Raw genomic sequence first — 27,812 nt, forward strand, 5'->3', positions numbered from 1 at the left:
CCGCCCCTGTCCTCGCCGCGGCCTGGGCAGCCATCGGCTTCCTCATAGAGACCGGCGCCCTGCTGCACTTCCCCGACACCAGCCACGGCCTGCGGAACCTCTACTTCCTGGACCCCATCTGGCTGTCCGAGTGCCTGCAGAGGATCTTCAGCATCAGAGGCTCCCGCTCGGTGGCCAAGAACGGGGTGATCCGGGCAGAGGACCTCAGGGTGCTGCTGGTCGGCACCGGCTTCACGCAGCAGACGGAGGAGCAGTACTTCCAGTTCCTGGCCAAGTTCGAGATCGCCCTGCCCGTCGCCAACAACAGGTGCGTCACGGACCGGGCCGCCCCGGGGAGCACTGAGCCGGGGCCGGAGGGAGGAGGACGCGCCTGCCGGGGACACGGCCCCCCCTTCCGAACGTGGGGAGGGCGGGCGCGCACGGCGCACCCCGGGGTCCCAGCCCGAGCCGGCCCGGAGCTTAGGGCCCCCCATGCCCCGATTTTCATTTCGGCCACTTCCCGGGACTGATGCCGACCCTGGCCAGGAGCCAGGATCCCACATTCATGGACCCTTTCCATGCACTGACCATCGCATGTGCCACCCACCTGTGCCCCGACCCTGGGCTCTGGGGACATCCCCGCTGGAGCCTCCTGGGGGGAGTAGTGTGGCCCCCATGCAGACAGCCGGGGGCCACCTTTCCCTTGAGCCCCTACTCAGATTCCCGCTCGGCCTTGTATCCATGGGGGTGAGTCCTAAAGAAAGAGAAACCACAAAGGAATTCCAAATCCACATGATCCCTCATGCCAGGGATGCCCTTGACTTTGGTCCATGAAAAAGCGGAAGGTAAGGCCACGACGTTGCCGAGATCCAAGAGTTGTCTGACTCTTCCGTCGGCAGGTTAGAGGAACAAAGAGAGATTAACACGCGGTAGAAGCCGGTCAGTTACCCACATTCGCGAACAGTAAAATCAGCTGGCTCGTTGCCCTCTGCCCACCAGGCCGTCACAGAGTTTTGCTTCTGTGACATTTTTTGGAGTCTCTTCCAGAAAGTTCTAAAGGCCTCCTTATTTTATTTTAAGTGGATTAGGAGAGCAGAGCTGACAGCAAAGCCTTCGTTCAGAAAACGACTCACTCCAGGCTCTGCCTGAGGCCACCCTGAACCTTCCATGACACCCAGGAGACGCTGGCTTTCGGGGACACTCTTGAAGGGACCTCCCCGGTTTCCGTGGGTTCTCAAACAGCCAGCCGCGAACAGCCCGCCGACATGGCGCGCTCCCACGAAACACCCCTGTTTTGCACGAACAGCCTCGTTCTAACTTTAAAAGCGACTGTGCCGTCTCGCCCGGCCAAGAAAAATAAGGAGCTTCAAAAGCCAAGAACGTCGCTCTGACCCGATTTCCGCGTTGTCCCTGGACCGTGCAGCTGCCTGTGTTTTCCCATCGCTGCCCCGAGTTAACTCTAAGTGGTTCCCCCAATCGCGACCCCGTTTGCAGAGAACCAGCTGCAGTTTGCTCTGTGTGGTGTGTTTGCGACTACACAGTCCTCATCATGGTCAGTCTCTATCTTAGAGACCTTGATAAATGCATTCAGGCCCATCCTCGTTTCTGTGCGGAGCATTTATTCGCACCCTAGAAACCACGCCGTCTTTCTAAAGATAAAATCCCGAGGCCCAGGGAAGAAGGCGCCTGGCTGTCTGCCGCGTGGCTCACCTGTCCCCTTCGGTGTGTTTCAGCTACCTCCTGCCACACCTCCTTCCGTCCAAACCCGGCCTGGACACCCACGGCCTGCGGCACCCCATGGCCAACACCATTCAGAGGGTGTTTAAGATGAGCTTCGTCCCCGTCGGCTTCTGGCAAAGGTTTATCGCGAGGATGCTGATCAGCCTGGCGGAGATGGACCTACAGGTAGAGGCGGTTTCTGCTTTGGGGGTGCGGCGCGCAAGGCGCCTACAGCTGCCCCCTGGAGGGTGGGCCGTGCCCTTGCTGCAGGGGCCCCGCCGAAGATCCTTTTTCTGCAGCAGACTTGAGAGTGTAGGGCCAGAGGGCAGGCTGAGGGTGGCCACCTTCTCCTCCACTCCATGATACCAGCCCAGCGCCTGGCCGGCTGAGACGGCATTCTTTCTTTAAGAGCGGTGGTTCTGACCTGACCCGCATCGAAATCCCCCGGAGGGCTGGGTGGGGATCAGAATCTCAGAGGTTGGACTAGGACCCCACATTTGCATGTGTAACCATCACACCAGGGGACACCACAGGTCGGTCCGCACCTGGGGAACTGTGGCTTTCCAACCACAGGCTTGTCACTCAGGCTGTGCCTAGACTCACCTGGGGACAGCTCCTAACAGGTGTGGCCCAGGCCCCAGACTGCTTAAATCAGAATCTTGGGGTACGACACCCAGACGTCAGTGTTTTTTTAAAGCTCCCCGTTGATCTCACTGCCCGGTCAAGCTGACGAACCCCTGACCTAGAGCTCACACTTGGTCTGGAAGCAGCGAGCTAAGCCCAGGCGCTATTGCCTACGGGGCGGGATTCGCCCCGGGCTCTGACAGGAGGCCCGGCTGTCCCTCACCGTGAGCGTCACGCAGGACAGTAACAGAGAGGTCTCGCTCGTCCACAGCGGCGGTTCTCACAGTGGGGTTCCTGGGCCAGCAGGGTCAGCCTCAACTGGGAGCTTGTCAGAAATGCGAGTTCTCTGGCCTGCGCCAGACCCGCTGCCTCAGAAACTCCAGCGTAGGGCCCATTTCTCACAAGCACGGCCCCCACCCCACCCCAGGGGATTCTGGCCCCCTCTGCAGTACGAGGACCCCTGGCCTAAACCCAGGCTGTTGAATAATGGACATTAAATTCAAGATGCGTTGACTTTTGCCACAGTTTATTCAAAAGGCCCTTATGGAATTACAGTTCCTCGGCTAAACAAAGCCATTCTTTTGATCTTTCCGTTTTATTGAAATGTTAAAAAAATAAAGCGAGAGCCTGAAAATCGTAACCGTCTCAGGCCACGTTAGCGGGGAGACTGGTTTGCACCGCTGCAGGGTGCGGGGGGTGTGGGAGCCAGAGCTCTGCTCCCGGCACATGCTGCGTGGGGGCCAGACGAGGACGTTAGCACCCCGAGTCATCCGAGGCGTGCCCACTCAGCCAGTGCTGGACGGTCACCGCTCGCCTGTCACGCGGCCACAGCCAGACCCGGGATCCCACATGCACACACGGTGGGCGGTGTGTATGCAGTTCCATCGTTCTGAAGGCGGTTTCTCAATACGGAACGTTCCAGATAACCGTACTGCTGAAAATCTGAACTGAGGAAATCATTTGAAATCATAGAAAGTTTTGTGCTTGTTTAATGTTCATCCGGCTTGTTTGAGGAGGCAAAAGATTGGAGCCAACCTAAACGTCCGAAGAAGGGAACAGTTGGGGAAATAGCTGTGCTTAATGAAATATGGAGCTTTAAAAAAATGAATTTTAGATGAGTTTGGAAATACATACGAATTTAGAAATGTAGAAAATCAGAAATCCTAAAGTAGGAAACATGCCCTCAGTTGTCTCGTAAACACATATGTGGACAGAAAAACTCCGGGAATCAAATATACCAGAATCTATTTTTTCCTTTTCCTTGATATTTTATTTTTCCACCAAGACGTCTTTCCAGTCCACTGCGAGATCAGACGCTGTGGCCCCATTCATTTCATGCCCGTATTTCTAACGCGTATTTGTCCAGAGTCTGTAAGTGCTAAAAGAATTCTGATGTTTGCCCGCCGGCCGTACCGAAATCCTCGTGATCGCTCTGCTTGGTGGTGTCGTGTTTTATTTTCCCGCTGCTGTTTTTCTGTACGTTCCTCACATCACTTTTTGCTCGTAAAGTCGGGAAGGACAAGATTTGGGAAAAAAATAAAATAAAATCCCATTTTCAATCCTTTATGGGGAATGCGCTCCTGGCGTACCCGGGAGATGCTCGCGGATCACGCAGGATTACATTAGGCAGTGGTGTGAGCGAGGCGGGAGGCGGGGTGGCGTAGATGGGAGTCCCCTGTCGCAGGTGGGGCCGGGCCAGGCTCCCCTGTCCTGTCACAGGTGGGGCCGGGCCAGGCTCCCCTGTCCTGTCACAGGCGGGGCCGGCCAGCCTCCCCTGTCCTGTCACAGGCGGGTCCGGCCAGCCTCCCCTGTCCTGTCGCAGGCGGGTCCGGGCCAGCCTCCCCTGTCGCAGGCGGGGCCGGCCAGCCTCCCCTGCCCTGTCACAGACGGGGCCGGGCCAGCCTCCGCAGAGCCCCGCCTAGCGCTAGCCAGGGGCCCGGGATTCCCCCCCGCCCCAGAATTTTTAAGCTGAGCCTGTCCTCCCCCCCGCAGCTCTTCGAAACCAGGAAGAACACGAAGAGCAGGCACAGGAAGGTCGCCATGTACAGCTTCGCGGGGAGCCAGAGGAACCGCTGCAGCACTTTCCGCGTGCGGCGGAACCAGACCATCTACTGGCAGGAGGGGCTCCTGGTCACCTTCGACGGCGGCTACCTCAGGTAGGGACGCCCGAGCGGCCGCCGCCCGCCACGGGGCGTCCAGAGGTCTCCCCGAGAGCAGCTCGTCGTGACGGCGCCCCAGAAATAGGGGACGCCCTCCCCTGTGAATGTCGCTCTGTCCCCGAGGGCCCCCACCTCCTCACCACGCCTTCCCTCCCCTCGCAGGGCACAGAGGTGACCAGCGCCGGCACCCCCGGGGTCACCTAGGTGGGACCTGCAGCCATCGGCCCTACCCCCTCGTCCTGAGACTCGATGCCCAGATGATGCCCCTGGTCCCAAGTGTGACAAAAGACACCCACCTTAGCTCTCTTCCCTACTTTCTTTATTTTTTTTTTCTAAGAGAGATTGACACCAAGTCAGCCCAAACGGCTTAATAAGCGCTTTTAATCTGGTTTAATACGCACACGAGATGATTTCCTATTCACAGGGAATTTTTCAAACCAGTCTTCAGCTCCATGAGACGGGGGGTTGGGGACAGTCGGTGCCCTTGAGGCCTGACGTGGGCTGCTCTTGGCACACAGTGCTCCACGCCAAGCTCACAGTCGTCACTTGGCCAGTGAGAGCCCATGGTGCAGAGTGGCCGGGCCTCCTCGGTCATGCGCGAGGGCCAGAGCCAGCCCGAGCACCCAGAGTCCTCGCTGGGGCCGCTTCACCCTGTGGGGGGCGGTGGGGGCACAAGGCAGGTACACAAATCAGCCGCCCCCGACAGCCCCCGACGCGGGGACCTGGGTCCCCTGGGGGTCAGCGCCTCGTCCTGGAGGCCGAGCCCCACAGACACCTGTTCCTCCCCGGGCCGCAGTGTGGAGTCCTCGGACGTGAACTGGAAGAAGAAGAAGAGCGGAGGAATAAAGATCATCTGCCAGTCGGAGGTGAGGGACTTCTCGGCGATGGCTTTCATCACGGACCACGTCATCTCCCTGATCGACCAGTGGTTTCCTGGTGAGAGAGGGGGCCGCGGCCGTGCTCGGGGTCCCACGGCGGAGCCTCGGGCAGCCCGGGCTGGGACCGTGTGGCTCCGCTACACGCGGGTGGGGAACGGAGTTGGGGGTCCTCGCGCGGGGGCCCCGCGCCGCGCTATCTGCATGTGGGCTCACGTGCCCAGGGGCTTGGGACCTGCCCGGTGCCCAGAACCCGGGCACACTGTCGCTACGGTTTCAGTGACTGGAAAGTGAGAAGCGGGCTTCCGGCTGCATGGGGTCAGCGCCCCTCAGCCTGCATGGTTTCAGGGTCCCCTGTACTTCCTTACAAGCTGGGTGGGGCTTCTGATGCGAGTGACAGAAACCAGAGGGGCCCTCATGGCCCTCCAGGGGAGTCGCGACCCCTGGGGCACCCAGCCGTGGGCTCGAGAGGGCACCACGGGGAGACATGAGCCTGGATCCTGCTGGGCGTGTGCGGGCGCGGCCCCCCCCCCCCGGCTCCCCGAGGTGTGTGGGGAAGGACAGCCCTGTCACCACGCACGGCCCAAGGCGGCCCTCGGTGGGGCCTCACACAGCCTTGTTTACGCAGTGAGGCCACACTGCTGGAACCCGGGGGGCCCCCAGATGGGGAGGCGGGGGCCGCACCTGCCAAGGGCCCCCGTGTTCCTTCCCTGCCCGCCCCCACCCCCAACTCCCAGAGGTGCGCAGCCACCCACACGGCCCTCCTCAGGCCCTTTGGTCAGTTTCCTCGTTGACTGTCCACCCAAAGAAAACACTCTTTGAAGTGGCACTGTTGTTTTGCTGCCGGGGCGGAGACCAACCCAGGGCGCGCCCTGCAGGGAGGAGGCCGTCCAGGCAGGGGTGGGGGGCCTCTTCCTGGGGAGCCCTCAGCCTCCGAAGGCTGGTGGCTGAGCAAGCGGAGGGCGAGTCCGGAATCCGAGCAGCGCCTCTGGCCCGCCGGCCAGGCCCCCAGGACCCCGAGCCGGCCAGGCCCCCGGCTCCCCGAGCCGGCCAGTCCCCTAGGACCCCGAGCTGGCCAGGCGCCTGGGACCCCCCCCCCCCCCGAACCGGCTTCCCCGGCCCCCCCATACCCGCCCACCCCCGGGTCCCAGGACGGCACTGCAGGAAGTGCTCAGGGAACGGCAGCAGGGGGCGCTCCAGATGCTCAGTCTGGACGCCAGAGCCTGGGGTCCTCCAGGTGCAGATGAGAAGGTGACCTGCAAGGAAAAAAAGAAAAAGCTTGGGGGGGCCCTACGAGAAGACCGTCTGGTGTGTGAGCTGTGACGGTCGTGCCTGGCCATCACGGGGGGCCACGTGAACCCCCCTGGACCCTCCCCACCAACCAGGGCCCCCCACAGCGGAGACGCTGCTGCTTTGACGCGGGGGTAGATCTCAGTCCACAGCAGGGACCGGGCCGGGGGCCTGAGGCCGGGCTTCCTGGGGCCGGCACCGCCAGCCGTGGACGGCACACGCGCCCAGGACGTTCTAGGAGTCGCTGCACGAAGCAGGCCACCCGCTCGCCCCAGGAGCGCGTCCGGGCGCCTTCCAGGGCACTCCTTCGCACCCCCTTTCCCGGGGAGCCCATGTCGGACGACTGGGATGTGCCGTACGCTCCGTATTTGGCCTCCCCGTGAGTCGCTCTCCCAGAGAGCGTCAGGGTCGTCGCGAGCCTGGCCTTCCCGATTCTAACAGTGGCTCCTTGCTGGTCGTGGTTTGCTCATTGGGGCACAGCTCAGCCCCAGCCCGCAGCGTGCTGTCGGGGCCCAGCCGGGAGGGATCCCCAACCTCTCGGCCCCTCCGACAGGGGCCACCAGCAGCCATCCAGTGCACCCCGACCCTGCCCTGCGTGACCTTCAGGCTCACGCTCTCAAAAGGAACCTGAGTGTGGCAGTCACGGGGCAGCCATGCCTTGGGGCCCAGGGCTCGGCAGACAGGCCCTCCTGGGAGAGGAGAGGCCTGCCCAGCCTGGGGTTGCCGGGTGCTGCTCAGGGACCCGGCTGCAGCCGCCTGTGTGTGAGCCGTCCCTCGCTCCGTCCCCATTTAGCCTTGACGGCCACGGAGAGCGACGGGACCCCACTCATGGAGCAGTACGTGCCCTGCCCGGTCTGCGAGGCCTCCCGGGCCCAGCACGCCGACGCCGGCGACCGAGCGGAAGCCGTGCAGTACTTCGACATGGAAGACTGCGTGCTGACGGCCGTCGAGTGGGACTTCATCTCCTGCCCCAGGCACCCCGACCTCCCCGTGCCCCTCCAGGAGCTGGTCCCCGAGCTGTTCATGACCGACTTCCCAGCCAGGTACGCAGCAGCCCAGCCTCCCAGCCGGCCTCGGCGACTCTCAGGGCCCCGCCCCAGGCTGCCGGGGAGGGGGGGGGGTCCCTCGCACGAGCAGGGCGCCCCTCTGAGTCCCGCTTCACTGCGGAAGGGGGTGCTCCCCAGCCTGCAGGCCCGTTCTCATCTCTCGGCAAGCGCCGACCCCCTAACTGCTGCCCTGCGGCTGGGCGTTTGGAACCCCGATGTCTGCGGAGTCTGCCTCTGCCGATCTAAGTTGACGGCTGGGGAGACAGGCTGCAGGACACGGAACACGTTAGTGGCCCCACCCCACAGGGAACCGGCACGGAATCCAGGTGCTCGGTAGAACGCGGGCTCCTCTGTAGTCGTGAACACCAGAAAGCTGCGGTGTGGGCTCCCCGGGGACGTCGACTTTAGTGGCCGCCAACCTTTCTGGAGTTGTGAAGTCCCGTTATTTCCTTCTTCAGAGGATGACCGTAGCTAGCTTTGATAAAGAAGAACTTTTGGGGGTGGAGGAAGAATATTGGTATTCTCATTTTTTTCCAAATTGCTCCCCCGTCCCCAGAAAGTAGATGTGGAGCGCTCTGTGGTACCGTAGAATCGGGGCTCCAAAGCATGCTTCGGGGTGAGTCTATTAGGAACTGGTCCCTACATTGGCTAACTTCCCCATAGTTCTTTTCAATGCCCCCCGTTACCGCGAACTCTTTCCTTTAATCCTCGATCTTAAATGCGTGGCCGTAGCTTCTGCGGCCACATGCAGAGTTTCACATGTGTGTGAACCGGATTCTTTTGGGGAAGGTGCCTGATTAGTTAGCCCCAAAGTGTTTGAATTTCCACGTATTTACTGAACCCTATTTCCCCGAGTCTGGGCAGCCAGGCTGCTTGTCGCCGCTGGCCAGGTTCTGAGCGCAGCTGCGGGCAGCGTGGTTTGTAGACCGAGTTACTTGGCCAAAAAGCCCAGCGACCTGAACAGGGCTCGAGACGCAGCAGAGGCCTCTGGGAACTCCGGCTGTGGCCCCGTAACCATCGCACACATTGCACACTTGCGTCTTGGAGAAGGGGGGTCTGTGGGGCCAGGACGGCTCCAGTGGGGGCCCCTGGCAGAGGGAGTTGGTGAGGGACCCAGGTGGGCCTCAGCATACCGGGGCGAGGCCCGGACAGGGAGGGCTTTGGGTCCGCCTGGCCCTCCATTCCAGGAGCACCTTGCAGTATTTCCGGGAGCCCAGCAGAAATGGCTATAGGTTTATCTAGGGTTGGAACGCACAGACCAACGTTGGCGAGGTCTGCACCCCCTGCCCTCAGATGACATCCTAGTCACTGATTGCGAAGACGTTGGTCTTGCCGACCACAGGCTCTGCGTGGTGGTTATAGGATTCTCCACTTAATGAAAAGAAACGGGGAAACAGCCAGGCGAGCAGTGAATACGCATCATTTGCCTGATGGGTACCGGCTCTCCAAGCACAGGCCTGGGGAGGAAAACGTCCGAAGGACTTTCTTCCACATCCGCCCCTCGCGGAGGCTCCCGGGTGCCAGTCACCACCTGCTCCCACGGGGCCACCCCCGTGCGAGACTGCGGGTCGCCAAGGCCGCATGGCCCGCCCGGATCCGCCCGACCCCACGGACGGACGGCTTCGATCCCCGACTCTCCACGGCGGGGAACGAGCGGCCGAGCCGCCCCCGCGTCCGCCCCCCGGGGCTCCGCCCTGACCCCGGTGCGCTGTGCTTCCGGCAGGCTCTTCCTGGAGAACAGCAGGCTGGAGCACAGCGAAGACAAGAGCAGCGTCCTGGGCCAGGGCGGCAGCGGCACCGTCATCTACCGGGCCCGGTACCAGGGCCAGCCCGTGGCCGTGAAGCAGTTCCACATCAAGAAGTTCAAGAACTTCGCCAACGCGCCCGCAGGTAACCAGCCCCTGCGTCGCCGCCTTTCAGACAGGTGCTGCATCCAAACCTCACAGAGCCCCGAGGCCGCAGGCGGGGGGAGGGGAGCCGGCGAGGCCATCACGGGGCCCGGGGACAGTCGTTTGGCACCTGACGGGACGTGGGCCAGGCCCGAGGCCATGCGGAAGGGGGCCTGCCGTTCGCTTTCGGGGATCACTCTCCTGCCCAGGCATGAGCCCCCAGGAGCCCAGGAGCATGGGTCGCCCGTACCATGTCCACCTGCTCCGTGTCTGGCACAGGCCTGGCCCCTGGCGGGCACGTGATCAGACCTCGGGCAGACCCGCTCAGCCCGTGGGACCCTGTCAGCCGCCTCCCTTAAAGGGAGGAAGGTAGCATGGGGGGCTTCTCGCCGCCCTCACCCCCACCAAGGAAGGAACACCCCCTCGCCTTGGCGCACTCAGGCACACGTCACGTGGAGCCCCTGCTGCTCAGTGGCCAGCCGGAGCGGGCGCCGGGGGGCCGCCTTGCTCCCAGCCGGCTGCACACACGTCCGTCACACCACAGTCACCTCTGCGATCACAATGACGATTTACACTCTTGGTAGAAAAAATGCACGTGAAGTGACAAGAAACTTCAATAACGCGAGACGGGGGAGGGAGGCCTGCCCGGCCCAGGTCGCGACTCCTCAGTGCCCGGGCGTGAGGGCGGCTTTCTCGGGCGAGGACAGGCCGCCCCCGGAGCAGAGACCACGCACGTGTGTGTGGGAAGCCCGCACGTCTCGGGGGGGTCGTCACGAGTAGAGGGAAAAGGCCGACTCTTCACGAAAGCGGGGCGCAGACGTGGGTCGGGCGCCACCGTCAGAAGTAAATTTGTCACGGGTTAAAGGCCCAAAGTGAGAAACGAAACTCGTGCGCTGAGGAAACAGACTAGTCCCGGCACAAGCGATGCTTTTGAACTGCCAAGATTTTTTTTTTTCCTGCTGTTCGAATCTCCGTGTCCACGGATCCCCGATTTTAAAATCGGACCACAGGGGAGGGACAGATCGGGGCACAGGACAAGCAGGGCCGGGGGAGGTGGGCAGGCGCCTTCCGCAGGGACGGGTTCCGAGAGCACCGGGAGGCCACGGCACCCGCCGCTGCCCAGGGCCCCTTCCCCTCTGGCCCGAGACGGCATGGCACGGGCCCGGGGCTGCCCCACAGTGCTCTCCGGACTAGGAGGTGGTGGTCTGTTCTGCCTTCGGTGTCCTGGCCTCCGGGTAGGGGGACAAAGTGGGCAGCAGTGACAAAACCCTCAGCGTCCTTGTGGGTGGCCAGTCAGGCGCCTGCGTACGGCCCGTCTCCACGGGGTGCAGAGTTGGAATAAGATTCAGCGGTGACCCTCAGGCGGCCAGCAGTGGGACGGGGTGAGGGCTGCATGTGAGCCAGCGGGGTGACGAGGGTGGGGACGTGCACGGCCCCCCAGGGATGGGGCGCCCCGGCCCGCCAGCCCCTTGAGTCCCACGTGCGGCTGGGACGGGGCCCCTGGGCGGCGGTGCAGGGCCCGCCCCCCGCTCGCTGACGCCGGGCTGCCCCCTGCAGACACCATGCTGAGGCACCTGCGGGCCACGGACGCCATGAAGAACTTCTCGGAGTTCCGGCAGGAGGCCAGCATGCTGCACGCGCTGCAGCACCCCTGCATCGTGTCCCTCATCGGCATCAGCGTCCACCCCCTCTGCTTCGCCCTGGAGCTCGCGCCGCTCGGCAGCCTCAACACCGTGCTGTCCGAGAACGCCAGAGGTACGCGCCCCGCCGCGAGCGTTCCCGGTGCGCGGCCCGTGGAGGCCTGGGCACTGCCTCCCACCTGGCCCAGCGACAGGGCCCCGGCCCGCAGGGCCACCCCCCTGGGCGACCAGGTCTAAGCCGCCGTGGCCGGGCCGTCGAGGCCGGAGACGCTCGCACTGTAAAGTTAGCACCAGGGCCCTGGGCCCGGTTCTCGGGCGTGAACCAGGCGGCGGCTCAGTGCCCTGGCTGTGACAAGGGCAGTAAGAGCCCCGCTGGGAGGACAGCTGGGCCTCGGCGGGGCGGCCGGGGTCGGGGTGCGGGGCTGAGCAGCAGCCGCCTGGTGCTCACGGCCGCCCGGCCAAGGAAGTGACTTCCTCCCCCGGGACAGACCCCACTCGCTCGCGCTGGTAAAACTCTGAGACCACTTGTACCAATCTTATTTTTTAATAAGATTTTTAAATAACTGACTGTGAGAAATAGGTAACTAAATTCCAAAGCACTGTCAGAGGAACAGAGGTAGCTGTTTCTGCCTCAGGAAGAAAAAAAAAATGCCATGAACATCAATGATTTCTTCCTCAGTGTCAAATCCGTTTTTTTAATGAGCCTCTTGCACCCACCAACTTGCCCCTGACCGTACGGCGACCGGGGGCCCGAGCGGTACGCGAGGACTGTCGAATCCTGGCGCTTTTAATAAAAGCAGCACTTGCGGGCCCGAGGTGCCATGAATGAGCCTGCAAGAGCAGGCGTGTCTCTCCTAAATGACATTTGCCTGAAGGAGGTCACTGTCCACCTCCTCCAGTGTGGAGAGTGACGAGGACGCATCAGCCTCGGGGAGACAGAAGGTAGGCAGAGAACACGGTCGCCCAGCTGACAGCTCGCTGCATTTTTGTTTGTTTGTTTGTTCTTTGCAAAGATTCTTCCTTTATGCCGCTGGGGCACATGCTCACCCAAAAGATCGCCTACCAGATCGCCTCCGGCCTGGCCTACCTGCACAAGAAAAACATCATCTTCTGCGACCTGAAGTCGGACAACATTCTGGTCTGGTCCCTCGACCCCAAGGAGCACGTCAACATCAAGCTGTCGGACTACGGCATCTCGAGGCAGTCCTTCCACGAGGGCGCCCTGGGCGTGGAGGGCACTCCTGGCTACCAGGCGCCGGAGATCCGGCCCCGCATCGTGTACGACGAGAAGGTACCCGGCCCCTCGCGGTCCCGCCAGTGCCTGCCGCGTCCGAGCGCCGTGTCCCCCGCGCCGAGCAGGCGGCCCACGGCCTGATGGCTTTAAGAATACCCTAGGCGCGTGAGGGGTGACCCGGCCCCTGCGGCCGTTAACAAGATCACAATGATAATGATGACGATGATGATGATAATAATGGCAAATCCATGTGCCAAAGATAAGAGCTGCTTAGTAGCAGGTGACGCAGGCCGAGCGCCTCAAAACTGAGATTACAGCAGGAACCTTCGTGCTGAAACTTCTCAGGTCTCTCTCAGCCCTCATCCTGCCCAGAAGTTATTTCTTGGCCCTTCTGGAAGCCTGCACGACTCTCCCATTGCCAGGCCTCCTTAGGACGTTACAATCAGAGGAGTCAGCCTGGCGTGATCTAGGGGGCAGGCCCCCCGTGTATGAATTGCACGTACTGTTCGTCTAGCAGCGAGCATGTTAGGCTGGGGTCTGTGTCGTCCTGCCTTGCCTTCAAGGTCAAGGGCGAGGCCCATGGTGTCCTTGGAGCCCTGACCCAGTGCCCGGTGGTGAGCTAGTCTGAGCGTGTGTGCTCGGGATGGAGGGGTAGGCAGGAGGAGGGGTAGACCGGTGTGCAAAAGGATGGGCATGGATGTGGGCAGACAGAGAGAAGGGGGCAAGGAAACAAGATGGGCGGATAAAGGGCCAGAATAACGGTCGGCCAGACGTTCGGACAGGTGGCTCCCATGTCCGCAGGGCTGGCGAGGGTCCCCCTTGGCACGGGGCCCAAGTCTCCCTGCTCCCTCCGGCCTGCGAAGGCTGCCGAGCCCGGGGAAGGGGACCTGACTCGGGCTCGCGTGTCTGCCCAGGTGGACATGTTCTCCTACGGAATGGTGCTGTACGAGCTGCTGTCCGGACAGCGGCCGGCGCTGGGCCACCACCAGCTGCAGATCGCCAAGAAGCTGTCCAAGGGCATCCGGCCGGTGCTGGGCCAGCCGGAGGAGGTGCAGTTCCACCGGCTGCAGGTGCTCATGATGGAGTGCTGGGACACGCGGCCCGAGAAGGTACCGAGGGAGGCAGAGGGTCCTGCGCGCGCGTGTGCAGCTGCCCGCCCGCAGGGATGGAGGGTCGCCAACGCCTGCCTCTTCTAGAAAGAGACAGACGCCCCTCGGGAAAATGGGCTATTTTTCCCTCCCCGACCTCGAGGTTGGGTCACCATGTACGGTGTTCCAGCCCTTTCTACCATCCCTGTGCAAGGGCAGAGAGGACGTCATTGTCTTTTTGCAGAGAAATGGCTGGAAGGTTTGCTCATGGTAGGCCGTCATCACATTATCATTTTATTTATTTACTTTTTTGTCATTTTAGGCGAGGCAACCCTTGGTTGACCTCACAGATTACAAGGACCCTGTCAGTTTACAATCCCTTATTTTTTTTATTTTTGTGCCTACAAAAGACCACCTGGTCTTCCTAGGTGGTCTCCCCTCCAAGTACTCACCAGGCCCAACCCTGCCTGGCTTCTGAGAGCAACCCAGATTGGGCTTGTTCAGGGCAGCACGGCCGTAGGCCATGTTGTCCTTTTAAAGCTAGTTGTTTCCAGAAGGAGCCAGTGGTCTCCCCGAGCTACAGGTGCTGAGGGCACCGGGACCCAGTCACCAGGAAGGGCCTGTTTCCGGTCCCCAGTTGTTTGGAGGGGGGTCTCCAATGAGCAGGTTCCAGCCCTTCTGCCCTGGTCCGAGATCCTCGGTCTCATGGGCAGAACGGGCATCCGTCAGGATGTACGTGACCCTGGCGGCCTCTCTCCCTCAGCGCCCGCTGGCCCTGTCAGTGGTGAGCCAGATGCAGGATCCCACCTTCGCGACCTTCATGTACCTGCTGCCCTGCGGGAAGCAGTCGGCCTTCTTCTCACCCCAAGGCCAAGACTACACGGTGGTCTTCTGGGACGGGAAAGAGGGGTCCAGGTAACGTCCTGAGGCCCCCTGGCCCTGCTGCTGTCGGAGTTGGGGGCGGCCACGTGATTGGGGGCCAGCGAGGGGTGACTCGGGGAGAGGCGTTTGGTGGGCGGCGGGCTATGGGCTGAGAGCTGGAGGGGTGTTCACGCACACACCCGGTGGCTGAGGAGATCGCGGGAGGCGGCGTCTGCCAGGGCGCCGGGGGCGAGGGAGGGCTTCGCTGTAGGCTGGGAGCTGCCTTCTGCTCGGTGCTGGAGGGGTTGGGGCCAGAGGGCAGGGGCCGGAGCGGAGCTTGCTTCTTCCCTGGGGACCGCCTTTCTCCGCCTGGATGGTCGAGCAGGCCTGGAGCAGTCGGTCCTCGAGCCCCGCTGAGTGTGACAAAATTCAGCCCCGGGCCCCGGGCGGTGGACAAAGCCTGGAGCTGACGTCCCCCTCCAAGGCCGCCGCAGGCCCGGCCAGAGTGGGGGAGGCGGACCCCGGCCACCACAGCTGACCGCACGCCTGTCGCCCCGGCAGGAACTACACGGTGGCCAACGTCGAGAAGGGCCTCCTGGAGGTGCAGAGGATGAGCTGTGCGGGGATGACGCTGAGCTGTCAGCTCAAGGTCCACAGCTGTCTGTGGACGGCCACCGAGGTGAGCACCCAGCACGCAGGCCTCTCCCCGAGGTGGGCAGCCCCCCAAAATGCAGGGAACCTAGATTCCCTGCGGCCCAGGGCACCGCCCGCAGCCTGGGACCCTGCAGCTGCGTCTCCCCACGGGCAGCTCAGCCCACCCGTCCTTCACTGGTGACGGGGGCTCAGGCGCCGAGTGTCAGGTACAGGGGCCCAGCAGAGGGGGGGCCCAGTGGCTGGGTTTCTTAAAACACTGCCAGGTCTACACAGCAAGCCCACTCAGCTCTGAGGCCTTTGGCCTTCACGTAAAGGAAGGCAGCAGGAAGCCCAAGCCGCCTCTGAGAAGGCCAGACAGGGAGGCCCGAAGGCCCACGCCTTGCCGCTGCCGAGGGGCGCGGGGAGATTATAAACTGGCGCAGCCTTTCCACGTGGCAGTCGGGAAATGTGGTTCCAACGTGCGTCAGAAATTTCTTCATGCTGTGTAAGTCTCAGTAATTTTAGTTTTAAGAATCTGTTCTAAGGAATGAGCAAAACACATGCACACCTGCACAAGCACACGTGTACATGCACACATGTGCGGATGCACGCGCACATGTGCACCATGCACACACCAGTACATGGACACATGCCCAGATGTGTGCGCGCATGTACACATGCGCACATGTGCAGACATGCACACCTGTATGCATGGACGTGTGCACATGCACACACGTGCATGCAGACAAGTGCACGCGCACACATGTACAGATGCATTCACACACGTACACGTGTGCATGCCTGCACATTGCACACACCTGCATGTGCAGGCACACACCTGTATGCATGGACAGGTGGACATGCACACAGATATAGATGCATGCATGCATGTACACGTGTGGATGCACATGCACATTGCACACACCTGCATGTGTGCATGTGCAGATATACATACCTGTATGCATAGACAGGTGCGCATGTGCACGTGTACAGATGCATGCGCAGACGTGTACACATGTGCAGGCATGCACATGTGCGCACGCCCGCATGTGTGCATCTATCTGCACACATACACGCCTGTATGCATGGACAGGCGCATGTGCACACATGCACACGAACAGCTGCGCACGCACACACACAGCCGTGCCTGTAACAACGCTCATTCCGGTATAATCCAGTGTAGTAAAGACTAGGAAACAGTCGGCCCCTGACAACGGATCAGCCCGTTTGCGCATGCCTGGGTGTAGACACTGGAGGATGCTCCGACCCTGTCCCCTCAGGGACTAGGTGGATGGGGCCTCTGCCTGTGGCAGGTGTCGTCCCAGGAAGCGGAAAGTGTGGCCACAGCCTAGGGGTGCGCACCCACTTTCGCTGGGAACGGGGACACAGACCAAGTCCCCACAGACTGGGACTCTGTGCCCCAAACCCCACAGGAGGTTTTCTCGGCGTAATGGATTACAGGCAGCCTTATTTTCCTTCTTTAGACAAGTCTTTCAAAGTTTCACAAAGAACAGAGATTTGCAAACAATCACTTGGAAAGCTTTCATCCATGTTCCTTTCCGAGGTGCAGGGGGGACTCCGGGAGCCCACGGGGCCCTATGGGAGATGCTGGCTCGTCCGGGGCAGGCCCCACGTGGCCCTCAGGTCTCAGTGGCCCCTCTGTCTCCTCAGGACCAGAAGATCTACATCTACAGCCTGAAGGGCATGTGCCCCTTGAACACGCCCCAGCGGGCTCTGGACACCCCGGCCGTCGTCACCTGCTTCTTGGCGGTGCCTGTTTTAAAAAGGGTGAGGTAACAGGGAAGGTGGGTGCACAGGTGTCTGCTTCTCCCTTCCCGTCTGGCGGGAGGGGCATCGAAGCCACTCCCTCCTGGACCACCAGGTCACACAGCCAGCCTTAGCGCCCCAGGGACCTGAGCCACCACCAGTGGCCTTCTGGTGTGCGAGCACCTATGGCTAAGGCTACGTGGAAGCCAGCATTCCCCACACAGACGCCACAGCCCACTTCTGCTGCAAACTCTGTAAAGGGACAGTCGCTGAGGGAGTGTCATTCCTCCTCTGACAGCAGTGGCATCGGAGAGGGCCAGCACCTCCCCGGGCCCTGGCAGGCCCTGCCCGAGCCCTGGGGGGCTGCCGGCTCTCCCCCCGTCTCCGTCCCCACTGGCACCCTCACAGGCAGCCCGAAGAGCTGGGCCCCTGCCTTTCTCAAACGAAACCCCGAGTGAGGCTCCTCCAGCCCAGGTCCCAGGGAGCTCAGCCACTCCCTGGAGCAGACCGGGGTGCCTCTGCGGGGCCAGTGAGGGACCCCCCACCAGGAACCCCGCAGGCTGCGCACACCTCTCCCCCACCGCCTCGAATTCAGTTCTCAAGGTCGAGGCCGAGAGCCCTGCTCTAAGGAGCTGCTCCACGCTCATTCCCGGCCCCCGTGGCCTCAGGGGTCCAGGCCCTGCTCTCCCCCTGAGGCCCCCGCCGGTCACTCCCCGCTCACAGCACTCACGGTGTCATGACCGGTGATGCTTTGTGTATTGGCCTTCGTCATCGGAGTGCAGCTTTCCCATCTGTAAAATGGAGATGAGAAGGGATCTTGGAAAGGCTGACATGCTAGGCAGACGTGAGCAAGGCCGTCACTTCCGGGTGGCCCAGAAACAGACGCTCTTCTCTCTAAAAAGAAAAAAAAAAAGTCTGAAATCAACCTCAGAGTCATTTATGACTGTGGCTGCGTGGGCGAGGCTGGACAGCTCGGACCCGGTCTGCGGCAGGGCTCAGGTCACGCAACACAAAGCGTCATTTAAGGCCACTGCTGGCCAGAGCCCCCAAGCCAGGGCACCGCCGCCCGCCCAGCCAGAACGGAGCCGGTGCTGTGCAGAGCCTCCCTGCCAGGTTGGGGGGCAGACCCCTGCATCCTTGCACGTGCTCGGTCACACCCAGCCGGGGGACGTGAGGCTCTCTGTCCTGACCCCGGCCCGGAGCTAGGCTCAGACAGAGACGTGGCTCCTGCGTGCCTCGGCTGCTCCCTTTCCTCAGGTCCTGAAGACGGATTTCAGTAAACGTTCTCAGGGCTCAGTGATGGTGCCGTAGCGCCAGAGGCAGGTCCTCTCTCCACCTCGGGCGGCCTGCCTCTCGAGGGCCTCCAGCAGAAGTCCCTGGGGTCGCAGACACCCATGAGGCCCAGTCCTTCCCTGTGCCAGGCCAGCGCCCTGGGGCAGTGGTGGGGGCGCAGGGGCAGGCGGTGAGACCCACCCAGCGCTGGCTCGGCTGTCATGGTAACAGGCGGGCGGGAACCACGCCCCGCCTCTGAGGGGCACCTCCCTGCTGCCCACGCCGCCTCTCCTGCTCGCCCCAGGGAAGGTGGCGGTCCCTGCCTTTTCAGGGGCCCGACGACTCGGGGTGCTGGCGGGGTGCGTGTGGAGGTGAGTCCCGCACCCGCCGATTCTCCCCAGAAGGCACGAGACTAGAGCGCCCTGCGGCGCTGTTCTCCCCGCAGAACTCCTACCTGGTGCTGGCGGGCCTGGCCGACGGGCTGGTGGCCGTGTTCCCCGTGGTGCGGGGCGCCCCCGACGACAGCTGCTCCTACCTGTGCTCGCACACGGCCAACAGGTCCAAGTTCGGCATCGCGGACGACGACGTGCGGCAGAACCCGTACCCGGTGCAGGCCATGGAGGTGGCCAACAGCGGCTCCGAGGTCTGGTGCACCAACGGGCCGGGCCTGCTGGTGGTGGACTGCGCGGCGCTGGAGATCCACCGGCGGCTGGAGCCCTTCCGCGCGCCCTCGGTGGTCACGTCCATCGCGTGCAGCTCCGAGTGCGGGGGCGAGGAGGTGGTCTGGTGCCTGGACGACAGGGCCAACTCTCTGGTCATGTACCACGCGGCCACCTACCAGCTGTGCGCCCGCTACTTCTGCGGGGACCCCAACCCCCTCAGGGACGTGTTTCCCGTGGGCCCGGTGGGCCTGGAGCCCCTGGACAGCCACGTGGCCAGCCCACAAGGGGACCGCATCGCGGACGTCAGCATCATGTACAGCGAGGAGCTGGGCACGCAGATCCTGACGCACCAGGACTCCGTGACCGACTACTGCTCCATGTCCTCCCGCTCCTCGTCCCCAACGCGCTGCGCCCCGCTGTCCCCCGCCAGCTCGTCCAGCGCGCCCTTCTCCACGCACGCCGAGGACCCGGACGGGCTGCGCGAGCCCGCGGCGGGCTGCGACAGGGCCGAGCACGAGCTGAGCCCCGTGGACGGGGACGCGTTCAGCCAGCACCTGAAGGCCGTGAAGCTGCTGGCGGTCAAAGACGTCATCTGGGTCCCCAGGTGGGTTTCCGGCTGGCTGCGCCCCTGCGCATGCGCGCCGCTCTGGGGGTGCTGGAGCAAGGGACCGTGCTCGTGCTGCGGAGATCCGCAGGCCGGTTCCCCCTATTCTGGGATCCGGAGGGGTCTCTTTAGCTTACCTGAGAAGGGCCGCGCTAGGCTGGCCCATGCGCCCCCAGACAGCTTGGGGCACCGCGGGGCCGGCGGGGTCAGGGCTCCCCCTGGGCTTGTGCGTGATGCCGGCCCGGGGTCCCCTCTGCAAGCCGGGGTTCACTGCTGCCTGCTCCGTGTCGGGGCGCAGCGGGCCCCGCACCCAGCGCTCCCCCGCCTTGTCTGGCCTCGCAGACGCGGCGGAGACGTGATCGTCATCGGCCTGGAGAAGGATGCGGGCGCCCAGCGCGGCAGGGTCGTGGCCGTCCTGAAGGCGCGGGAGCTGACTGCGTGGGGGTAAGACGCGTGCGGGCAGCCTCGGCGCCACGCCCCCCTCCCCCACCGCCACCCCGCAAATAAGATCGCGCCCAGCAGCGTCGCCGTAAGGCACGCAGGGAGCCGGGCGGCATGCTCCAGGCAGCTCCCGGGGGACCCGCAGGTCCCGGCTGACCTGGGCATCCGCCACCGTTCACCGCGGCTCTTTCTGGGGAACCCAGAGCACACCAGGACCAAGTGCCCTGCCAGGGGTGCTCCCCCAGGACCTGAGTTGAGCTGCAGTTGAAGCGGGGGTCCAGGTGGTGGCGCACTATCTTTCCCACCAAGTAGGGAGCCCTCCGGAGGGCGGGGCAGCCCCGGCCACGGGGGCTCCGTACCGTCTGCAGGGTCCCGCCAGGACAGAGGCCAGGCCCACTGCGAGGGTCCTGCTGGGCGGGCAGCTTCGCCACTGTCCCCACAGCCCTCCGGCACCAGGCATGTTTGCACCCCTGACTGACCCCCTCAGAGCAGGTCAGGGACCAAGGAAACCTCCAAGGCAGTTCCCTCCCTTGCCCCCAGCATGACTCACCAGGACCAGGGACCTTTGTCCTGCGATTCTAGAGTAAAGACCTGGGTTTGATGCTGATGTAGGTGCCAGACGCGGGCTTGAAGTGCTTCCAGGTTGCAGGTCTCGCTCCCCAGGGAACAAGTGGGTCTGTGGAGCCCAGGGCTCTTGACCCCGGAGAACCTGCTGTCCCTCGGTTTCCCCCGGTGTCGTTTTGCCCACATAGACCCCAAAAGCAGGTTTACCAAGAGCCAGGCACACTAACTAGCTGTAGGGGACAGACGGCCAGCCAGCAGAAGGACCCCCAGCCCGAGCCCACCAGCCTCCTGGGATGCACCTGAGACACCGATCCCCGCTGCAAACAGCTGCAGTGTGCAAGGCCCCGGCAAGGCCCCGAAGGCGCTGGGGCCCCCGGACGTCCTGGTGTACACGCCGGCAGCCTCAGTGCCAGGCAGCATGCTCCCGGTGCCGCGAGAGGAGGTGGGCTTCACAGCCTGGCAGCTTCCAAAAGAAACCATATGCACAGATCATGCAAAATAACCCGCAGCCTGAAAAAAAACAAAACGACACAAAAAGTACATGGTCAGGACTTGGCTTAGGTTTCCTGCCTGATGCAATGCCCTGAATTTCCCAAGCATGTGGAAGCTTAGAATGGGAAAAGAATCATGCACGAGGCAAGGGAATTGAGTGAAAGTTAAAATGTATCATGGGCCGTGGACGAGCAGGAATGAGTCGGTGGTGTTCTCCGGACACTTGGGAGTCAGAGACGCGTAACAGAGGTAACCACTGTGATCACATCTGTTTCCTTCCAAAAAGTCAGTCCCTTACGGACAATCTCCGTGAACCCGAACCGACGCCCTTGGCCCTTCTTTAGATGTCAGGAAGCCGCTGCCTACAGGCCGGACCACTGGCCCGCCGAGGGGAAGCAGCAGCAGCAGAGCCCGCGGTGGGTGGGGCCGGGCTGAGACCTACAGGTGCCCCGGCCCTCCCCAGGCTCTGTCCTCCTGCCAAGGGGCAGGCCAAGGGTCCCGGCCCTAGCCGGGCAGGGGGCCCTGTGGGTTCTCTCACACATACCCCCGTCTCTCCGCAGGGGCCTCATGGACGCGGCCGTGGTGGCCAAGGACACGGTGGTCTGTGGCTTTGCGAACGAAGACATGGAGTGGTGTCTGGCCGTCTGGAGGGGCTGGGGCACCCGCGAGTTTGACGTTTTCTACCAGTCGTACGAGGAGCTGGGCCGGCTGGAGGCCTGCACGCGGAAGAAACGGTAGCCCTGCGCCGTGACCGCCGCTTGGGCCCGGCCGGCCCGGGCCAGCGGCCGGACCCCTCCCCCTGCAGCCCTCCGAGGACCCAGAGGTTGGCCTGGATTCTCCCATGAATCACGTGCTGCTAGGTAGTGCTGGCAGTGGTTTGGGGGTTCTCCAGTTACTCAGATACCCCTGCTCCGCTGCTGGCTTTACAGCCCAAGGGAAGATGGTGGGGCTGACTGGCGAGAGACTCCGCCCGCCTCCTTTATCCGCTTCCAGGGGCAGAGGAGGGGGCCGGGCCTGCACAGCGCACAGAGCCTGCCCGCCCTCCTCCCCGAGTCGGGGATGGAGTTACACTAGAGGCTCTCAATTGGGAGGCCATTTGAGACAAGGCCAGAGGACGACAGCGACCCGTACCCCTTCCCCGGGTGGCCCCCAGGTTCTCAGCGCCGTTCACACGCTCCTGAGCTCCCGGGGCCCTGCTTGGGGAAGCCGAGATCACATGTCTCCAGTGTGGAGAAATGCCCAGAAGGTCCCCGGGCGAGGAGCGTGGACCGTCTAGGGAAGGAATGGGCCCCCGTAAGCCTCGCAGCCGAGACCCAGGAGCAGCCGGGGCTGAGGGCACCGACTCATTCTCCTTCCACCGACAAAAGGAAGGAGACATTCGATCAGCGGGACTTAGAAAAGGGCCTGGTGTTTATAGCTTTGGAAAATAAACTTGGACGCAGCCCCGAGCGCAAGCCCCGTTTGTTTGCACATGATAATTGTTGCTCACTTGAACAAATTCAGCAACGTCTCAGCGGTCAGGCCTCTGGTTGCGAAATCGCATCCTAAGGGGCTCACACCAAATAGTGCGCATAACGTGCACACGTGTGCAGCAGGTGGTGCGCACACACACGTGCAGGGGAGTAGAAAACGTGAAACTTAACCGGGGACGTGTAAGAGCCGCAGCAGGAATGTTGCTGCACGAGGCCCACGTGGTTGCCGCGCGTCAGCGTCGGAGGCGGCTGACCCAGGACGGAAGGAAGCCTGAGGCTGCACGCCAGTTCAGAAGTCAGACTCGAGGTTTGCCGGGGCGTGCGGGGGCATGCGACTCCTTTTATCTGAACATCGACAGGCTCTCAGGACGAAGTCGCAGCCTCCGCCTGCAGAGCGCTTGGCATGAAGCACAGGCTCTGTCCCGCCCGGCCCCACCCACTGGCCGGCGTGGGCCGGGCGACCCCGGCGGGCTGCCCCGTGGCAGGTTCCGTGGGCAGAGACGGCCGCGCTGTCACCCTCCCCGTTCCCCTTTACCGGCCGGGGCATCGAGCCCCAGGGCGGCGGAGGGTCTGCGCCCCCCACTCCCACATCGCCGGGCCCTCAGCGGGGCTTTGGTGACCATCCTGGCACCCACGGCTCCCAGTCAACTCCGGCTGCAAACAGGACCCCGTCCGCCCCCCACCCCAGCCCTGCCGTCCCCGTCACCTGCCGCCTGACTCAGAACAAGGACGTCGGCGCAGCGTCACTCACGATGACCCCCGGCCGGAGACGACCTCAGCGTCCGCGTGGAGCGGCACCACGCTCAGCCGGCTCTCGGGGACCGCGGCAGGTCTGCGGTGCCCTCCAGGGCGCCCTACATGCACTGCTTTTCTGGAAAGCGACTTGCAGTGCGCTGTGTACAGTTACCGTCTATGGGGGAAAAAAAAAATGCCGTCAAGTGAGCTGTGAGTGCGTGCACCCCGACAGCATCCCGAGGGGGCCCAGGCCCTTCACGCTCACTGCGTACCTCCCCTGCTCTGCTCGTACTGTAAACAAGCCTTTCCAGGAAGGTGAGCCAGGCCAGGGGGGACCTCCCCCCTGAACCCCGGGAAGGACGTGCCTCGGCCGGCTGCACAGGCTTGTTCCCCGGGAGCGGCGGGCTGTGCCGTGTGGCCCAGGCGTGTGGGGCCGCACCCTCCAGGTGTGTGTAAGCGTGCCCTGTGATGCCCGCACACGACGAAATCGCCCAATGACATGTTCCTCAGAAGGTCATTGGCAAGGGCTGTGGTTATGCTCCCTGGAGCAGCCCAGCCACAGAGCGGGGTCCAGAGTGGCATCCTTGTCACCCAGAGGTCAGCTCTGATGTCCTGCCAGCTTGAACCCTCGACCCCGAGCTAGCTACACCCCCTCTGGCCCTGGGCGGTGAAATGGCCAGTGATGGTTCTTACGCCATCAGGATCAGTGCGGGAGCAACGGCCCCCGCCCAGCCCCGACCTGCGGCCACGGCTCCCTCCCTGGCCTCCCCAGTCACCCCCACTCTCACGCCTGCCCGAGGAGGGTGCTCGGGGGGCACGCAAGCCCCGTCTGAGAACCACTCAGGAGACACACGTGACTCCGTTCCCGCGGAGTAGCCCAACTTTAAAAATAAACTCCCGTTTTTCCTGAAATATGAGAGTGACCTTTTACTAGCACCTTCACCTGAGAACTGAGTCCGGGTGTAGCACACGCAACAGTGGACGCGGGCTGACGGGAGACGGCGACGAGGGTCCTGGGGAGCCCCTGACGTGGGGACCGCGAGCTGGGAACAAAGAGAGGAGGAGTGAGGACGGGCGCCCCAATGGAATCGGTTTCCGCTTCGCCCTCCGTGGTCCGGGCCACCCTGGGGCCGTCACCTTCGGCCTCTGTGTCCAGACAGACCCCCCCCCCACACCCACCCGAGGACCAGGGGGAGCAGAGGATGTCGCAGCCCTTCCCCCCGCCTCCCCGCCCCCCCCCCCCGGCTCCTGGTCTGTGCATGTGCGGGCGCCAGCCAGAGCCCTCCGCGCCTTTCCTGTTGGTGCTTCTTGGGCGACAGTCACCGACCAGAGCACGTCTCACACACACACACACACACACACACACACACACACACACACACACAGCGTTCCTCACGGTGGACGATCGGGTGGGCGAGCCCGCCTGTCCCCTGTCCACTTACGCTCAGTGCGGGGAGGAGGCCCGGCCGGTGGGCATGTTCCTCTTCAGCTCCCCCACCGGCTGTCCCCGTCAGCCCCGGTCGCCAGGCAACAAGGCTCTGCACAGGAATTCCGGTTGTACAAAGTCACGCCGGGACATCCTCCTCCTCGTCTTCTGAAGTTAGAGGGAGACGGGCGGGTGGACCCTGAGCCGGGGGATGTGGGGTTGGGGCGCAGAGGCTTCCTTGGCACACCGGCCAGTGTGGCCCTGGAAGGCAACGGTGGCAGCCGCGGTTAAGGCCTCGGGGAAGACCCCGCCCCTCCCCGGACCCCAGGGGAGGAGCGGGGTGGGTGCGGGTCCCCCCACCCCCATTCCTCAGAGCAGCACCGGGTCCCCACCCCGTACCTGGGAATTGCACCGCGTCCCCAGGAGCAGTTCCCGCACCTGCCGCCAGGGGGCGCTGCGCTCCAGGCTCCCGCCAGGGAGGCGTCTGCAGGCTGGAGGAGTTGACTCTCCCATATCCCATGCAGGATGGCATCCGGGGAGGAGGAGCCGCTGTGGCCGCTGTGGCTGTGGCCGTCTGTAAACACCTGGGGCTGGCAGAGGCTCAAGGCAGCCAGGCGCGCCTGGGGGGCCGGCTGCAGGGGGCGGCAGGTCGTCCTCTCGGGCCTTCCGGGGTCTTTCTCACCGATTTCTTGCAGTCCTTGTGTAACTAAGTTGTTTAAGAGTGTCACTCGGCTTTTCTGCATGTGACACAGGCTTGCGAGGCTTGCTGTGTGTGTGTGCACACATGTGCACGCCCATGAGGTGGTGTATGTGCGTGTGTGTGACGTGTGTGGGGTGGTGGTGTGCATGTGTGTGCAGTGTGTGTGTCGTGTGGGTTTGTGTGTCTGCATGTGTGTACAATGTATGCGTATCATATCTGTGCATGTGTGCACAGTGTGTGTATCGTGTGTGCATGCATGCACAGTGTGTGTAATGTGCATGCATGTACAGTGTGTGTATGTGTGCTGTGTGTGCGTGTGTATCATGTAGGTGTGTGTGCATGTGTGTGCAGTGTGTGTGTTGTGTGGGTTTGTGTCTGCATGTGTGTACAATGTATGTGTGTATCAAATGTGTGCATGTGTGCACTGTGTGTCATGTGCATGCATGTACAGTGTGTGTGTAATGTGTGTGCATATGTATCATGTAGGTGTGTGTGCATGCGTGTACAGTGTGTGTGTACTGTGTGTGCATGTGTATCATCAGGGTGTGTGTGCATGCATGTACAGTGTGTGTGTGTGCTGTGTGTGCGTGTGTATCATGTAGGTGTGTGTGCATGTGTGTGCAGTGTGTGTGTTGTGTGGGTTTGTGTCTGCATGTGTGTACAATGTATGTGTGTATCAAATGTGTGCATGTGTGCACTGTGTGTCATGTGCATGCATGTACAGTGTGTGTGTAATGTGTGTGCATATGTATCATGTAGGTGTGTGTGCATGCGTGTACAGTGTGTGTGTACTGTGCGTGCATGTGTATCATCAGGGTGTGTGTGCATGCATGTACAGTGTGTGTGTGTGCTGTGTGTGCGTGTGTATCATGTAGGTGTGTGTGCATGCGTGTACAGTGTGTGTGCACGTGTACAGTGTGTATCGTGTGTGTACTGTGCATGTGTATCATCTGGGTGTGTGCGCATGCATGTATGGTGTATGTGTGCTGTGTGTGCGTGTGTATCATGTAGGTGTGTGTGCATGTGTGTGCAGTGTGTGTGTCGTGTGGGTTTGTGTCTGCATGTGTGTACAATGTATGTGTGTATCAAATGTGTGCATGTGTGCACTGTGTCATGTGCATGCATGTACAGTGTGTGTGTAATGTGTGTGCATGTGTATCATCTGGGTGTGTGTGCATGTGTGTACAGTGTGTATGCCCGTGTACAGTGTGTGTGTACTGTGCGTGCATGTGTATCATCAGGGTGTGTGCACATGCATGTACAGTGTGTGTGTGCGTGCATATCATGTAGGTGTGTGTACATGTGTACAGTGTGTGTGCACATGTACAGTGTGTGCATATGTGCTGTGTGTATCATGTAGGTGTGTGTGCATGTGTGTGCAGTGTGTGTGCACGTGTACAGTGTGTGTGTGCATGTACACACGCTTCCGTCGCTTGCACGTGGCCCGGCATGGGTCCGAGTCGGTCCTGTGTCCACTCCGAGGTCGTGCGGGTCTGAGGGGCGGGGGGCACATCAGGGCCGGGCACAGGTGTGGGAGTCCGGGCACGACCTTCCCTCTGAGAGGCGCTCAGCAGAGTCACACCTAGAAGCACGAAGACCTTTCCGTCCCCTGTCCTCCCGGCTGGGACCTGCCAGCCCTCGCCCTGCTCTCGGCCAGCGCCTCGGCTGCTCGGCCACCAGACCCCAGCGAACACAGCTGCAGGTCACGTCAGCCCACAGACACCGATCCACAGGGGACAGGCTGCCCCGTCACGTGAATGGGGCTAGCGTGGCCAAGGGAGGGGTCTGTCCCAAGACCCAGAGCCACGGCCACGGGTTGGGGGCCGGGGGGCACCCACAGGGGAACCTCTGGGCCCAGGCTGCCTGGCTCCAGGGCGAGGCTCTGGCTGGTGCCACTCCTTCCAGACCCGCAGGTTGAAAGGCAAGAAACACAGACCAAAAGCCACATGAACAGCCTAATGGCCGGGGAGGCTGAGGGGCACAGGCAGTGTGGGGTCCTCACGAGGCCAAGTGGCCCGAGCTCCACTTAGCCCGCACCGTGCCGCGTCAGCCTGGCCGCAGTGAGGAGGGCGGGGGTGTGTGCGGGCGAGCGAGCACGTGGCCGTTCACGACCCGCCCCTTGGGGGTGGGGAAGGGACGGAGGCCCTGCAGAGGCCCGGCTAGGGCTGTCCCTGCAGCTGGCCGGCGGCTGGGGTGGAATGGGGGGCAAGGAGCCCGTGAGCAGAGAGCCCGTCGTGTTTTCTAGACGTGGCCCCGACGGCCTGCACCGTCCCGTGAGCTGCACCACGATCAGCCTCCCATCCAGAGGTGGGGGTCTGAGCCCCTCCCTGGGGTCTGGCCTTGTGACTTGTGGGACAGTGCCCCGTGACCTCTGCAGAAAAGACGGTGAAGCAGGGTGCCCCCCTGGGGAGCTCTGGGCCACCAGGTCAGAAGTGACTCTGATGAGGCCGCCATGCTGGGCGGGAGCCTCGGCCACCTGGAGACGCCAGGTGTGGGCGCTCTGACCACGGCCACAGTGAGGCCACAGCCAGCATCACAGAGGGGAAGTGCCCGCAGATGATCCGAGATGTTCGGTCACCCTGGGCCATCGCCTAAGGCCTCAGACTTCACGGGACAGAAGCCACCAGCCTGCCGTGCCCC

The 27,812-nt window shown here is 62.7% G+C and overlaps 1 protein-coding gene and 2 long non-coding RNA genes across 13 annotated transcripts in view; 1 reads left to right on the forward strand and 2 right to left on the reverse strand.

The window, feature by feature from the left end:
• LRRK1 (leucine rich repeat kinase 1) overlaps window positions 1-23,958 on the forward strand; it is a 99,363-nt gene extending 75,405 nt beyond the window's left edge. For 2 of the 3 annotated variants that reach the window (XM_036232048.1, XM_036232047.1), the window contains 14 exons: window positions 31-307; window positions 1,713-1,884; window positions 4,315-4,478; window positions 5,278-5,417; window positions 7,440-7,689; window positions 9,416-9,582; window positions 11,139-11,336; window positions 12,235-12,512; window positions 13,370-13,564; window positions 14,307-14,458; window positions 14,966-15,083; window positions 16,709-16,825; window positions 18,522-19,786; window positions 21,400-23,958. In XM_036232048.1, coding sequence (XP_036087941.1) covers window positions 31-307; window positions 1,713-1,884; window positions 4,315-4,478; window positions 5,278-5,417; window positions 7,440-7,689; window positions 9,416-9,582; window positions 11,139-11,336; window positions 12,235-12,512; window positions 13,370-13,564; window positions 14,307-14,458; window positions 14,966-15,083; window positions 16,709-16,825; window positions 18,522-19,786; window positions 21,400-21,577 — 3,671 coding nt within the window. In that variant the 3' untranslated portion in view covers window positions 21,578-23,958. The remainder of the gene's footprint in view (window positions 1-30; window positions 308-1,712; window positions 1,885-4,314; window positions 4,479-5,277; window positions 5,418-7,439; window positions 7,690-9,415; window positions 9,583-11,138; window positions 11,337-12,234; window positions 12,513-13,369; window positions 13,565-14,306; window positions 14,459-14,965; window positions 15,084-16,708; window positions 16,826-18,521; window positions 19,787-21,399) is intronic. The other variant, XM_016154907.2, reaches the window with a different exon arrangement.
• Window positions 4,786-5,369, reverse strand: LOC118611410. Its single transcript, XR_004954366.1, has 2 exons — window positions 5,257-5,369; window positions 4,786-5,132 (listed from the first exon to the last, which is right to left on the reverse strand). It is a non-coding gene; the product is annotated as an uncharacterized LOC118611410 (long non-coding RNA).
• LOC107515785 lies at window positions 6,502-25,488 on the reverse strand. Of its 9 annotated transcripts, none has more exons than XR_004954360.1 (7): window positions 24,872-25,488; window positions 24,489-24,733; window positions 23,990-24,089; window positions 21,384-23,221; window positions 17,535-20,857; window positions 16,570-16,811; window positions 6,502-6,612 (listed from the first exon to the last, which is right to left on the reverse strand). It is a non-coding gene; the product is annotated as an uncharacterized LOC107515785 (long non-coding RNA). The 9 variants fall into 9 exon arrangements; XR_004954359.1 differs by lacking the exon at window positions 6,502-6,612 and adding an exon at window positions 14,457-14,999; XR_001598112.2 differs by lacking the exon at window positions 6,502-6,612 and having other exon boundaries at window positions 16,677-16,811; window positions 21,384-21,555; window positions 23,063-23,221.
• Between the last annotated feature and the right edge of the window lie 2,324 nt (window positions 25,489-27,812).

Source organism: Rousettus aegyptiacus, unplaced genomic scaffold (genome assembly GCF_014176215.1).
Source record: "Rousettus aegyptiacus isolate mRouAeg1 unplaced genomic scaffold, mRouAeg1.p scaffold_m13_p_14, whole genome shotgun sequence".
Classification (NCBI taxonomy): Eukaryota; Metazoa; Chordata; class Mammalia; order Chiroptera; family Pteropodidae; genus Rousettus; species Rousettus aegyptiacus.